Consider the following 13,997-nt stretch of genomic DNA (forward strand, 5'->3'; position numbering starts at 1 on the left):
CTGGATGTGTATCCCATGCTGGCCTTGAGCTTAGATTCCCCCCCCCCCCAGCCTCCAGAATGCTGCAATTACAGGCATGTGCTTTTTTGTTAAGTTGATAATGATTTAGTAACTGTTATTCTGAATTCATAAATAACTTGTATGTGTTGATAAGTTAAAAGGACTGCATAGCATCCTATCATGAGAAAAGGAGGTCATAGCTTCATTCATGCACTTTTCTGACTTTGTGAGACTTACCCACCATCTTGGTTGTTTAGGTGGTGTCCCCTGTGTCCACTGCCACTCCTTGAGGCCATGGGTTCCTGGTGGATATGGGTTAGTCATTTGAAGGATTGAACCCTCAGAACAGTGCCCCCTCACAGCCTCCCAGAGTGCTCTTTGGGAGGAAGTTCTTAGGCTTGATGCAAGTGTACACCACCCCACACTGTGGAGGAACTCACTAGATCTTCCTATTGGATACCAAATGGCCTTTGGATACAATTTTCCTAGTCTCTGTTTGAACAATGGCTTGGGGGAAAAGAAGTCACCAATTCAGGGCTGGAGCAATGGCTTAGCAGTTAAGAGCACTTCTTTTGCAAGCATAAGAGCCTAAGGAAGGCCGGGCGTGGTGCTGCACACCTTTAATCCCAGCACTCAAGAAGCAGAGGTAGGAGGATTGCCATGAGTTCAAGGCCACCCTGAGACTCCATAGTGAATTCCAGGTCAGCCCAAGAGATCGCTGGAGTTCTAGTCTCAGGACCTACATATACAGCCCCAATTCTTTAGGAGAACAAAGACCTGAACATTTCTGGAGCTCACGAAAAAATGGAAGCTTCTGAATAAGTAAGACTGCACCTTGCTCAAAAGGAATAGGCAAAACAGCAATGGAGCAGGATACCTGAAGTTCTGCTGTGGCCACCACAAGCAAGTGCACCTTGTTGTTGGTGAACACACGGGGTGTCATATGGGCATAATGAGTGTGCATCACATGCAAAGGCATACAATAGATCTGAGGTAGAAAAGTGAGGGTAGGCAATAGAAGGAAAGCCCCGGGCCCTTGTATGCCCCCCAAGGGTCCCAGCCTGGCCTCCCTAGCAAGTCCCTGACATCTCCCCAGTGACATGGCTTCCCTGTTCCAGATTTCTGTTCTTTCTACAACATTCTGAAAACTTGCCGGGGCCACACCCTGGAGCGCTCTGTGTTCAGCGAGCGGACGGAGGAGTCTTCGGCTGTGCAGTACTTCCAGGTGGGTTGGTGCTTGCCCTGGGCTGTGGCCACTAGCTTGTGTGCCCTCCCACACCTTCCCACAAGAGACAATGTAGCACAGGTTAGGCCAAACAGGCGCCCATCCTGGCTGTGTCCTTTACTATCTGTGTAACCTCAGGCAGGTGTCTTCCACTTGCTGGGCCTCAGTTTCCTCATCTGTGAAGCCTGATAGAGTTGTTGCAAGGATCTGAGTACCCATGAAGCCTGGGTCCCTAGGTGTTTCAACTAATGATAGAACTGTAGCTATGTCCTAAACCCTCAGTCCATGTCAGGCACTATCTGAGCACTTATATGCTCAGAGCCTTGGAACCTCCCAACAACTAGAGGAGGTAAGTGCTGTTATTGTCCCCATTTTACAGATGAGAAAACTGAGGCTCAAAGAGGTTAAGTGACTTGCTCCAAGTCACACAGCTCTAATCAACAGAGCCAAGATGGGAAGCCAGGTCTGCCTGATGACAAAGCCTGTGGCCCTGCCAGGTGCCACGCTGCCTCCTCATCGCCTGTTGTCTTACAGAGAAACATCACACCTCACCTGCCTGGCGCTCTGAGCTCTAGGGTTTTGTTCAATCCATTCTTCTTCTTTGGGGCCCTACATTGGGGCAGGCGGCTGTTGCTAGAACCCCACTTGTGGCAAATCTTGCAGCTCCCTGGTGGCCTCCAGGTCTAGGCATCCAGCTGCATGCTCCATCCACATTGATGGTGGCAGTGTCCTGCTCCTGGGAGCTGCCACTAGGCCCTGCTCCCCCCTATGGAGCCGCTGGCAGTTGCTAGCAGGTTCAGGTCTGTGCTAGAGTCAGCCACTCCCTCTGTCACAGGGCTGTCCAGGGCTTCAGCTGTCTGTCATGCCATGTGCCCTGTGCTATTGGTATGTCTCTGTTCCAGTTTTATGGCTACCTGTCCCAGCAGCAGAACATGATGCAGGACTACGTGCGGACAGGCACCTATCAGCGTGCGATCCTGCAGAACCACACAGACTTCAAGGACAAGGTGAGTGGTACTGGGCTCCCAGAGGAGGCTGCCAGATGCCTGGAGATGTTTGGAGTGAGAACCTGACTGACCTGTACCCTCTTCTATGGCCTGCTTCTAGGCCCATCTCCCTCCACTTCCCAACTCTTTGTCTCTGTTCTTTTCCTTGTCCTGTTTTGGCTTTCAGATTGGATATTCAGACTGTGTCACTGACCTGGAACTCATTAGATGTAGTCCCAGGCTAGCCTTGCACTCACAGTGATCCTCCTACCTCTGCCTCCTGAGTGCTGGGATTAAAGGCATGTACCACCACACCTGGCTAGCCCCCACCTTCTTCTTTTAAATTTTTATTTATTTATTTGAAAGTGACAGAGAGAGAAAGAGAGAGAATGGAAATGCCAGGGCCTCCAGACGCATGTGCCCCCTTGTGCTTCTGGCTAACCTGGGTTCTGGAGAATCGAGTCTTGAACCAGGGCCTTTAGGCTTCACAGGTGAGTGATTAACTGCTAAGTCATCTCTCCAGGCCCCCACCTTCTTTTTGAGACATGGTCTGTCTGGAGGTGTTTTGCCACTGTGTATGCATGCTTGACATGTATGTCTTGATGGCTCACAGGATTCCAGATGTTCTTGTGTCTGTCTCCCATTCCCATAGGCACATTGGAATTACAGAAGCATGTATCACTTATTGTCTGGCTTCATGTGGGTGCTGAGGAATCAAATTCATTCCCTTAGGTTTGCAAGCAAGTACAAGCAAGAGGTCAACTCTGATTCATCCCCCCACCCCCATTTTTTTTTCTCTCTTTTAGAGAGAACTGTGGTTTGGTTTGGTTTTAAATACTTCATTTTTTAAAAATTGTTTTAATTTATTTGACAGAGAAAGGGGGGGGGAGGAGAGAATGGGAACACCAGGGCCTCCAGGCACTGCAAACCAACTCCAGACACATGCACCCACTTGTGCATCTGGTTCATGGCTCATGTGGATCCTGAAGAATCAAACCTGGGTCCTTTGGCTTTGCAGGCAAACACCTTAACCACTAAGCCATCTCTCCAGCCCTAAATATTGCATTTGTATTTATTTGAGAGAGAGAGAATGGCCACACCAGGGCCTCCAGCTACTGCAAATGAACTCCAGACTCATGCACCACTTTGTGCATCTGGCTTCCATGGGTCCTGGGGAATTGAACCTGGGTCCTTTGCAAACAAGTGCCTTGACTGCTAAGCTATCTCACTAGCCTTACCCCTACTCCCACCCCCACCCCCACCCCCAATTTGTGTCTTTTTAGAAGCAGGGTCATGCTTTGTTGTCCTGCCTCAGCCTCCTTACAGGCCTATACCACCACTATGCCTGGCTCCCCCAGTTCTTTTTTTATTTTTATTTTTTTTTTTGTATTTTGAGGTAGGTTTTCACTCTAGTCAAGGCTGACCTGGAATTCACTGTGTAGTTAGGATGGCCTTGAACTCACAGTGATCCTCCTAATGCTGGCCTCCCCCGGTGGGTAGTGCTGAGGAAGGACCAGGGCTGCTAGTTCCTCCCAAGGGGTTGAGAAGGATGTGTGTCAGATGACTCAGAACCTCTCCTAGTCACAGGAGAAAAACCACACTGAGTCGGGAGTCTTGTTGAAGCAGGAACTCACTTTATTGCTACAGGCGGTTGCCTATATAATGTTGAGAATGAAGGCGGGGTTTCTAGGATTGGGAGAGAGCTAAGGGCCAATAGTAAACTGTGACTATTGAAATGATAATTCCAACTCATGTGAGGAAGTAGCAGGCAAGCCATCAGGCGTCTTGCTGAGTCCTAGCTGGCCAGAGACAGGTCGCCAAACTTTAGCTAGGCTCAGGAAGTTCCACTAGGTCTCCCGTCCAGGTCTCTCAAGGCTCAACATCTTCCCCCTTTTGTTTTTGTAAGCACACTGGAAAACATGGCCCCTGTCTTAGGTTGTCCCCCTCTGGGGATCTTACCCATCACTGGGTACCATGTATCCAGCTCGTTGAAAATCCACTCCATTACCTGTCTTAGGTTGTACCAGCCTGCCTGAGATCTTACCCGTCATTTGTCAGATGGAGGGCGAAGGAGGGATGCTCGTATGAAGACAGCCAGTCATATGAGGAGCTTGACTCCTGAGTAGCAAGTCTATGATAACTTATTTCAACCTGATGAAGTTTTATTGCCTCTAGCCATTGGTGAATAAATTGTGTAATCTTGTTAATTACATAAGGCCTGACAGTAAAGAGAAGGAGAAGGAGGAGCCCAAGAGGGAGGAGGTAGGGTAAGAAGTCATGTAAGCCAGTCCGCAGCGGGTTGTCCTGGAGGTCCCGCTGCCTCCTCTCCAAGTCTTCCTGGAGCCTCTTAATCTTGTCCTGGATGATTCCCAATTTATTGGCATAAAAATAGCATTTTTCCTGTAAAAACAAGCATATGCCTCCCTTTTTGGCCATTAGTAGGGCTAGTCCCCTCCTGTTTTATAGGACTACCTCATCCAGGAAATCTAGCTGTTGTTGGAGATAGGTCTCCCTCTGATAGAATCAAAAGAGGGCATAGGGAGGGCCTTATTTCCAGGAATGATATCTACATCTGGGATTAAGGTGGCCGGGGCACAAAGGCCCATCCAATTGGTGGGCAGAAAGTCATAGGCCATCCCGCCTCCACAAACATAAACCATTCCAGAAGGCGGGCAGCGTTGAGCACTGGGCTCAGTTGTGTTAAAAGTACAGAAGGAAGGATGAATGTACCCCACATCTATACTGGAATTATTAGGGGAAAGCGGGGCCCAAATGCAAGTTTCAGAGGAAACATTGGGAAAAGCTGGATGGGGATGGGGAAGGTGGCTGAGCAATTTTTTAAAGTTGTATGGACAACTGTACTGCAAGCAGCCAGGGAGGCCCAGATCAGAGGCAAAGCCAGAGCAGGGTGAAGACCATTTTAGGAATAGTCCTCTGGGGTGGGACACTCCCTGGAGAAGTGATTGTCAGTGTCCCCTTGTTGGGACAAATATTTTAGGTTTCTCGCTGGTATTCAAATGGGTCTTTTTTCATCTTGAGGGAAGACATACCCAAACCCTCTCCCTGCTGTGAGGAGTGGGTCTGGTCCTCTCCATGCCCCAGTCAATGGGCCCCTCCATCTTACCCAGATAGAACTGTAGGTAATGGATGAGGACCAATGTTTTTGTTGTTGTTGTTGTTTTTTAATTTGAGAGCGACAGACAGAGAGAAAGACAGAGGGCGAGAGAGAGAATGGGCGTGCCAGGGCTTCCAGCCTCAGCAAATGAACTCCAGACGCATGAGCCCCCTTGTGCATCTGGCTAACGTGGGACCTGGGGAAGCAAGCCTTGAACCGGGGTCCTTAGGCTTCACAGGCAAGTGCTTAACTGCTAAGCCATCTCTCCAGCCCGAGGACCAATGTTTTATTTATTTATTTATTTATTTATTTATTTATTTATTTATTTGAGAGTGACAGACACAGAGAGAAAGACAGATAGAGGGAGAGAGAGAGAATGGGCGCGCCAGGGCTTCCAGCCTCTGCAAACGAACTCCAGACGTGTGCGCCCCCTCGTGCATCTGGCTAACGTGGGACCTGGGGAACCGAGCCTCGAACCGGGGTCCTTAGGCTTCACAGGCAAGCGCTTAACCACTAAGCCAACTCTCCAGCCCTTGAGGACCAATGTTTTTGAAAAGGGAATAATTGTTTATTTTCTTTATAAAAATTTAAAATATTTAGGGTAAATAATGCCTTTTTTAGTTGGTCGTGTGGGGGTAAGGATTTTCCCTTTTGTTTTTGTAATTGAGACTTGAGAGTCTGATTACCTTATCTTTAAAAGTGTAGTTGTACTGTGGTAGTATAAGCCTTATATATGAGGTATAGAAAGTAGACATATCTCATATTTTAAATATCTAATACTTATAAATATTTTATATTTTAAATATTTAACATTTATAAACACAGGCAGAACCTGTCACCAGTCTTGAAAACAAAACGAATTGATTTATAGACTAACTCATTTAACCTAGAAATTCTTAACACCTGTGTTTGCAAACATCTCTGATTAGTTTAGATACCTGTGTTGGTACAAATTACCAAGGAAACATTGGAAACAGAACCATAGAATTTAATAATTTTTTTAAAACCAAAACAGTTAACTAAATTTTAATATAACCCTTGATAAATCTTTTTGAAAGAAAAAACATTATTTGATAACCCATGATTTTGGATTAAACTTGATAACAATTGATTTTATGTACTATAGAAACTTTTATTAACATAAAACAATCTTATGTTTTACCCATGATTTAAATTTGATAAAGCTTAAGCAAGCTGTCCTAACATATCCCAGGAAGATGAAAATTATCATTACTGAAATTAAATCACTTAAACCTAAGTGATTAAACCTAGTTATGACCATTCAATAGAATTAGCATAAATAAGACAGAAGCTATCTTTAAAGTCACAATGTCTTTAGGTATGAGTACTTCACCTTTGGAAATTAACCACTTCTGTGTGAGCCTTTATCTTAAGAATAGTTAAAACCTTGATGAAAAGAGGAACCTAATTTACTTTACTGAGAGAATCTTAAAGCCAATTTTATAATGCTTAAATCATAACAAATTAGCATCAGTGACCTGTTAAGGAGTGAGGTCTTATCATAAGACTCAGTTTCTCCACTGATTAAAACCTTGGCATCAGGTAAACATTAGATTTAATCCAATTAAATGTTTTAATGAAGGGGCCCTTCCCCTGATAACACATTAGGTAAGTCTGATGCTTATCTTATGTAAGGAGCTTGTAACCTGGTCAAATAACTTGACTCAGTTGATCCTATTTAACATTTTGTCTAGTGAGAAATTTTATTTAACAGATATGACTTTAGGTGTTTAAAAGAGAAGAACCAAAGAGAACCATATGTGTTATATATATATGTTGTACTTTTTTTTTTCTTTGTCAGAGATAATTGGCCATTTTGTCTCTAGTCAGAGTCTGGGGGACACGTGGCTTAAACTTGTATGGGGTCTGATATAAAGGGGTTTTTATCTGTTTTATTAGAGTCCAGCTTTCCATGAATTTAAGTAGTATATGTTGGAAAGCAAGAGTAAAATGAAATTACAGAGCAGAGATAAGCATCCTGACATTTTTTATCCTATTCTGAAGTTGTTTGTTTTTACATTGCAAATTTACCCATTTGCAAAATACAAGGTGATAGAGTCTTGTTTATGTTTAACCTGGTTAAACCTCCAATTACATCTGTACTTATGACGTTGTGACCCACCTAGCATTAGGCATCATCTGTGTCTAACGTAAGACAAATTTAGATTAAGACTATGTCCATATGTAAAACTTTTAGAGTATCCTTAAGGGTCTGTAAACAGTTGAAAAATCTCTAACTTTAGTCATGGCATTTAGGTTTAACCTGAAAATTCTTTCCTACATATGCACATCAGTCCATTTCAAATTTAACCTTGATCAAACTCTCTGGGCCTGGGCAGCAGGAAGCAGCCAGCCCTTATGCCAGTAGCCCAGTTCCAACAAAGTCCTCTGTAGTCTTTCCTTCCCCTTAGAAAGCTCATAAGCCAAGCCTAGAAGTTCAATAGTGTCTGCACTTAGCGTTCTGTTCTCAGATTCTCATCAGAATAGTCCATAAAATTTGGCTTACCACTCTAGAAGACACCTTCAGTTGTAAGCACCAAGTCTATGCCTATTCCTCCAAAACAAAGGTTCCAAAAGATCAACATCAACATGGTCAGGTTCATCTCAGTCCACTCCTTGGTACCAAGTTCTGTGTCAGACAGCTTCAGGTTTACTGAGATGAATTTCCAGACCAAGCACAGGAGGAAGGGGTATTTATTGAAGCCTATAGATCCAGGGGAAGTTCCATAATGGCAGAAAAAGCTGGCCTGCCTTCATAGGCCCAAGCAGAGAGCGAGACAGAGAAGCAAAGCCTAAAGGTGGTCAAAAGCCACACAGTGTATCCACTACAGACATATGACCCGTTTAGAAATACAAAAGCCGTAGATGCAGCTTGCCGGCGAACCAAAAGTGGAAGGAAAGAGAAAGAGAACGAAGAGATGTTGACAAGCAAGTACAGGTTATAGAAGCAAAGTTTAGCACATTAGATATGAAGACTGCCTCATAACTTACGAGGGTACACTCACCCGCACATGTACACCGATTGACCTCCTCAACGAGAATGCTTCACGTGGGGCACTAGTCTGTCGGGTTCCAGGTGCCCCATGTTGGGTACCAAATGCCATGCTCCCCTGGTGGGTACTACTGAAGAAGGACCAGGCCCACTGGTTCCTCCCAAGGGGTTGAGAAGGAGGATGAGTGTTGGATGACTCAGAACCTCTCCTAGTCACAGGAGAAAAACCGCACTGAGTCGGGAGTCTTGTTGAAGCAGGAACTCGCTTTATTGTTACAGGCGGTTGCCTATATAATGTTGAGAATGAAGGCGGGGATTCTAGGATTGAGGGAGAGCTAAGGGCCAATAGTAAAACTATGACTATTGAAATGATAATTCCAACTCCTGTGAGGAAGTAGCAGGCAAGAAGCCATTGGGTGTCTTTCTGAGTCCCAGCTGGCCAGAGACAGGTCGCCAAACTTTAGCTAGGCTCAGGAAGTTCCACTAGGCCTCACATCTGGGCCTCTCAAGGCCCAACATCCTACCTCTGCCTCCTGAGTGCTGAGACTAGAGATGTGTTCTACCGTATCTGGCCATTCAGTTCATTTTAAAGCTCTTAAGCCAGGTGTGGTTGTTTACATCTGTAATACTAGCACAAGAGAGACTAAAATAGGAGGATCACAAAATAAAGACCATCCTGAGCTATGTAAGACTGTCTTATAAATCAAAGCTGGGTGTTGGGCTGGAGAGATGGCTTACCAGTTAAGGCACTTGCTGACAAAGCCAAAGGACCCAGGTTAGATTCCCCAGGACCCATGTAAGCCAGGTGCACAGGTGTTGCATGTGCCTAGAGTTCATTTGCAGTGGCTAGAAGGCCTGGCATGCCCATTCTCTCTCTCTCTTTCTTGCTCTTTGTATCTGCCTCTTTTTCTGTCTAATAGCAATTAAAGGCACTTGCTTCCAAAGCTTCCTGGCGTGGATTCAATTCTCTAGCACATAAATCCAGATGCAAAATGGTATGTATCTGGTATTTGTTTGTAGTAGTAAGGGTAACTAAATAAATAAACTAATAAATGCTATTGATAGTTATAGACAGTAAGCTATGATAATTCCCCCCCCCCCCACTTTCTTGGGTAGTTCTTGGGACTCTCAAAGTACATGTTCTTTCAGTGACTTTTTTTGTTTTTGTGTTTGGTGGCTTTCCCATGGCTGACATTCATTTCCTTTTTCTCCTGGAGCTTGGAGAAACATCCAAGGCCCTCACACTGGGTGCTCCCTCAGCACTTGCTACCATCCAGAGTGTGTTTCCTCAAAAATCCCACACAGGCCAGGCATGGTGGCACACGCCTTTAATCCTAGCACTCAGGAGGCAGGGGTAGGAGGATCACCATGAGTTTGAGGCCAGTCTGGGACTACATAGTGAATTCTAGATCAGCCTGGGCTAGAGAGAAAGCGACCTTACCTCAAAATAAAGGCCAGGTGTGGTGGTGCATGCCTTTAATCCTAGCACTCAGGAGGCTGAGATAGGAGAATCGTCATGAGTTCGAGGCCACCCTGAGACTACATAGTGAATTCCAGGTCAGCTTGGGCTAGAGTGAAACCATACCCCAACAAACAAACAAAAAGCTGGGCTGAAGAAATAGCTTAGTGGTTAAGGCGTTTGCCTACGACGCCTAAGGACCCTGGTTCAATTCCCTATGACTCATGTAAGCCAGATGCACAAAGGGGCACATGCGCCTCGAGTTTGCAGTGGCTCTCTTTCTTTCTCTTCGTCTCTTTCGCTCTCTCAAATAAATAAGTTAAATTAATTTTTTTAAAAACTGAGAAAGCCCAAAGATTAGTACTCATTCTGCCCAGGTGGAAGCAATCCAACATGCCAAACATGGAACATTCTACCAGACACTGCTTGGACTCTGCCTGGGGGAAGCCCAGAGGGCCAAGGGGCTTGGGCCTCTTCTCTGCCCCACCCAAGGCTGCTTCTCTTCTCATGCCCAGGAGATGCTGTTTGCATGTGCCTCAGATGCTCTAACCACTTGTGGGACATGGTTTGGAACTGAGCAGGCTCCTTGGGACACCTCTTCTGAAGGTCTGACCCATGATTCTTGCTCCTTCTTGACCCAAGCCTATGAGAAACAACTCCTGAGAACAACAGCAGACATGGGTGTCAGTTTGCCAGCTCTTTGCCTCTGTGACTCAGTGGCTGAGCATGGACAATGAGTCCCTGGTGACATGGGCATCATTCCAGTAGCTATCTGGCTCTCACCTCCCTATGTCCTCAGATCATCCATTTTTTCGTTATTTTAATTTCAAGGTGAGGTTTTACTATGTATCCCATGCTGGCCTCCAACTCATGTTTCATCCTGTCTCAGCCTTCCCAGTGCTGGGATTATAATGTGTGCCAGTACACATGGCCTTATTTCCATTTTGTGGTGGTTATTGAAAATAATTTAAGTTGACACATACTTGTTATCCATATCTGTATTTTTTAACATAATGCATAGTGTACAACAGTCAGCACACCTACATCCTCACACATATATCATTTCCTCAGATCGTTCTCGATGTTGGCTGTGGTTCCGGGATCCTATCATTTTTTGCTGCACAAGCTGGAGCCAGAAAAATCTATGCAGTGGAGGCAAGCACCATGGCGCAGCATGCGGAGGTCAGTGTCCCCAGGAGAATTGACCCCTGGGTCCAAGGCATCTGAAGGTGGTCACTGCTGGGCTTTGTCTCTAAAACGAAGTGGTCATGGGCAGTAGGGCAATGCATCCCCAGCATGAAGTTGGTTTGGGGCTAGCCGGAGTAAATGCAGCCTGTCTGAATCATGCTGTCTGTGCTGTGCAGGTTAGCAGCAGCACTTCATTCTCCGTTGTCACCTTTCCCTTCCTTGTTGTGCAAGTCAGAATTAAGCTTCAGAAGAGTACATGGTGAAAGTGCTTCCCTCTCCCACTCCCTCACCAGAGCGCAATTTCCTTAGCTGATTCTATGGGTTCACATACCTGTCTGTCTCTCCTTCTGCCCCCAACCCCACCATGTCATAATCAAGTAGAAGCATTACCTTCATGGTGAACTTGGGACCATCTGAACCTATGGATGTACCTTCCTTCCTCAGTTTCTGTGACTACCGAGCCTCCCTTGCCTGGGCTAGCCATTGGTTTTTTTCAGCTGCATTCAGAGCCCTCTTAAACACACATACCCTCTACTGCTGTGTGTACAGAACAAGTTGGCAGAGTTGGAAGGGCTGGTTTGGGTGCTCTGCTTCTAGCAGTAGTGGCCATGCGAAGTTGTTTCATCCGGGACTGGCTCATCTCCATGTGGTTAGGATGCCCATGGGAAGGCAGAGGAATGTCTTGTGGCCAGGTGTAGGCAGAGGCCCTCTCTTGAGAAGAGGGGTCATCTGAAGAGGAAACATGATGTGTGGGCACAGGGAGCCCCCATGAGCCCTCCCTCACCTCCTGCAGGTCTTGGTTAAGAGTAACAACCTGACAGATCGCATCGTGGTTATCCCTGGCAAAGTGGAGGAGGTGTCACTGCCTGAGCAGGTGGACATCATCATCTCAGAGCCTATGGGCTACATGCTCTTCAACGAGCGCATGCTTGAGAGCTACCTCCACGCCAAGAAGTACCTGAAGCCCAGTGGTAAGCGTCCCCACCACTGCCATGGAAGCTAGAGCTGTGCTCTTCTGGAAGAGCAGTCATTCCCCTTGGTCAAGCTCCCTCCTTGCCTTTCAGCAGCCCAGCCTACAGGGGTGGTGGGTTTCTCACTCCAGACCCCGGCGAACCTGCCCACCAACTCTGCCATGTCCTCGTGTCACATGACTGCCCTGGCAGGATGGAAATGGAGCCAGGCACAGGCTGGAATTCACATCTTTAGTGGTCTTCCAAAGGGCATCAGTCCTAGGACTAGAAACTTCGCCCTGGGCAGGTGCTTTCACAGGCATGCTTTCCTAAGAGGTGCTGAGATGGACGGGTGGGAGTGTTTGTGAGTACATGTATGCATGTATGATGTGTGGTTGTATATATAGGTGTGAGTGCCTGTGAGTGGGTGTATGAGGATGTGTGTGAGAATCTGTGGATGGGTATTGATGCATATGAAGGAGTATATTCATGAGTATCTGTGCATAGGTGTGTGAAGATCCGGTTGGGTGTGTATGGACAAATGTGAAGGTGTGTGGGTATATGAGTATGTTCATATATGTAGATGTATGAAAGCACTGTGTACATGTGTTAAGGTCTGTGGATGTGGATGCATGTGAAGGCATGTGTGAGGTTGATAATACACACACACATACACACCCCTGGGGTGTGTGGGGCTATATGGTTGGGTAGGTACACACATGTGAAAGCCTGAGTATGTATATAAGAGTGTGAGAGTTTATACACATGGGTACATGTGTGGGGGATCTGCCTGTGGAGGAGAAGCTGTCTGGTGAGCCTACCTGTTACCTCTCTGTCACCAGCCCATCCATGTCTCTGGACAGGATCCTGTATCAGCCATCTCTCTGCATATTTATATAGAGGCAAGGAGTATGATGTGCCTACATGTAGGGGGCTCAAGGACCCTACCTTGGCCAGCAGCCATAGGCCATAGGTGGAGGTTGTCAAGCAGGCAGACCAGCAGGCTTGGTGCTAGGTGCTTGCCCTTGGACTCCCTTGTATAGGAGCCTATCATGGGCTCTGCTTCTGAGGCAGGAGGTGACCATGATTCTCCACAGCTGGGTCCTGTGTTCTGGCTGTGAGTGTGGGACTGTAGGGTGCCTGGCAGCTCTCCTGGGCCTGTCTTCATCAGTTGTAAACCCCATGAGTATTCCAGACAGCCCACCTCCTGGGTGCACATCTCTTGGCCTAAAAATCAGAGGTGCCTTCACCACTGCAGTGGTCACCACTGAACAGTTACGTGAAGGGTACCTCCAGACCTCCTCCATTGCCACATCTCTGGCTCCCCTGCTACTGGTTTGGCCCCATCTGCCTTCCTTCCTGTCACAGATGAGGACCCCCTTTTCCTTTCACTACCACATGCTTAATCTGGTGTCTGGGCTAGAGCTGGGAAGCCCTGGTTGAAGGGATGCAGCTGAACCTCTTAGGTTCCACCCTTGTTCCATCTGAAGCAGTCCTACGAGGCTTTCCCCTCTGTGTTTGCAAGGGCAACTTACGGCACCCAAGAGGCACTGGCATTCTGGGCATCCTTACTCACTGTGAGGCTCTGGCAGATCCTTCCCTGCCTGCCAACCCTTGCAATGCATGGGACAAACTAACACTTTCTGGGATCTGTGAGAGCCTGTGGTTTCCCCAGCAATCAACAGCATCTGCTGGACATGTGAACTGGTGTCAGACAAATTGCTCAGTGAGCTGATTTGTCTGGCTAGCAGTTCGACATATCGAAATTATAAAGTACTATTGTTGTTTGTTGGTTCAAAAAGAATACAAAAGGAAAGAGCCTTTCTTTCTGAGGCTGCGTATGTTGAGGTGTGCCAATGATCTCAGCACATAGGAAGCTGAGACAAGAAGATCAGGAGTTTAAGACCAGCCTGGGCTATATGGTTGCCTAGGCTACAGAATTAGAACTTGCCCCTAAGTCAAAAGCAGAGAAACAAGATTTATGACCAGGAGTGATGCTCAGAAGTACAGCAGCTGCCTAGCATGTGGGAAGCCCTGGGTTCCATTTCTAATACCTGGGAG

At 46.6% G+C, this 13,997-nt stretch overlaps 1 protein-coding gene across 2 annotated transcripts in view; it reads left to right on the forward strand.

Annotated features, from left to right (window-relative positions):
- Carm1 (coactivator associated arginine methyltransferase 1) overlaps window positions 1-13,997 on the forward strand; it is a 74,558-nt gene that overhangs the window by 45,394 nt on the left and 15,167 nt on the right. For both annotated transcript variants that reach the window (XM_004667423.2, XM_045142579.1), the window contains exons 3-6: window positions 1,119-1,225; window positions 2,128-2,232; window positions 10,870-10,980; window positions 11,780-11,957. In XM_004667423.2, coding sequence (XP_004667480.2) covers window positions 1,119-1,225; window positions 2,128-2,232; window positions 10,870-10,980; window positions 11,780-11,957 — 501 coding nt within the window. The remainder of the gene's footprint in view (window positions 1-1,118; window positions 1,226-2,127; window positions 2,233-10,869; window positions 10,981-11,779; window positions 11,958-13,997) is intronic.

This window comes from Jaculus jaculus, chromosome 2 (assembly GCF_020740685.1).
Source record: "Jaculus jaculus isolate mJacJac1 chromosome 2, mJacJac1.mat.Y.cur, whole genome shotgun sequence".
NCBI classification, from domain to species: Eukaryota; Metazoa; Chordata; class Mammalia; order Rodentia; family Dipodidae; genus Jaculus; species Jaculus jaculus.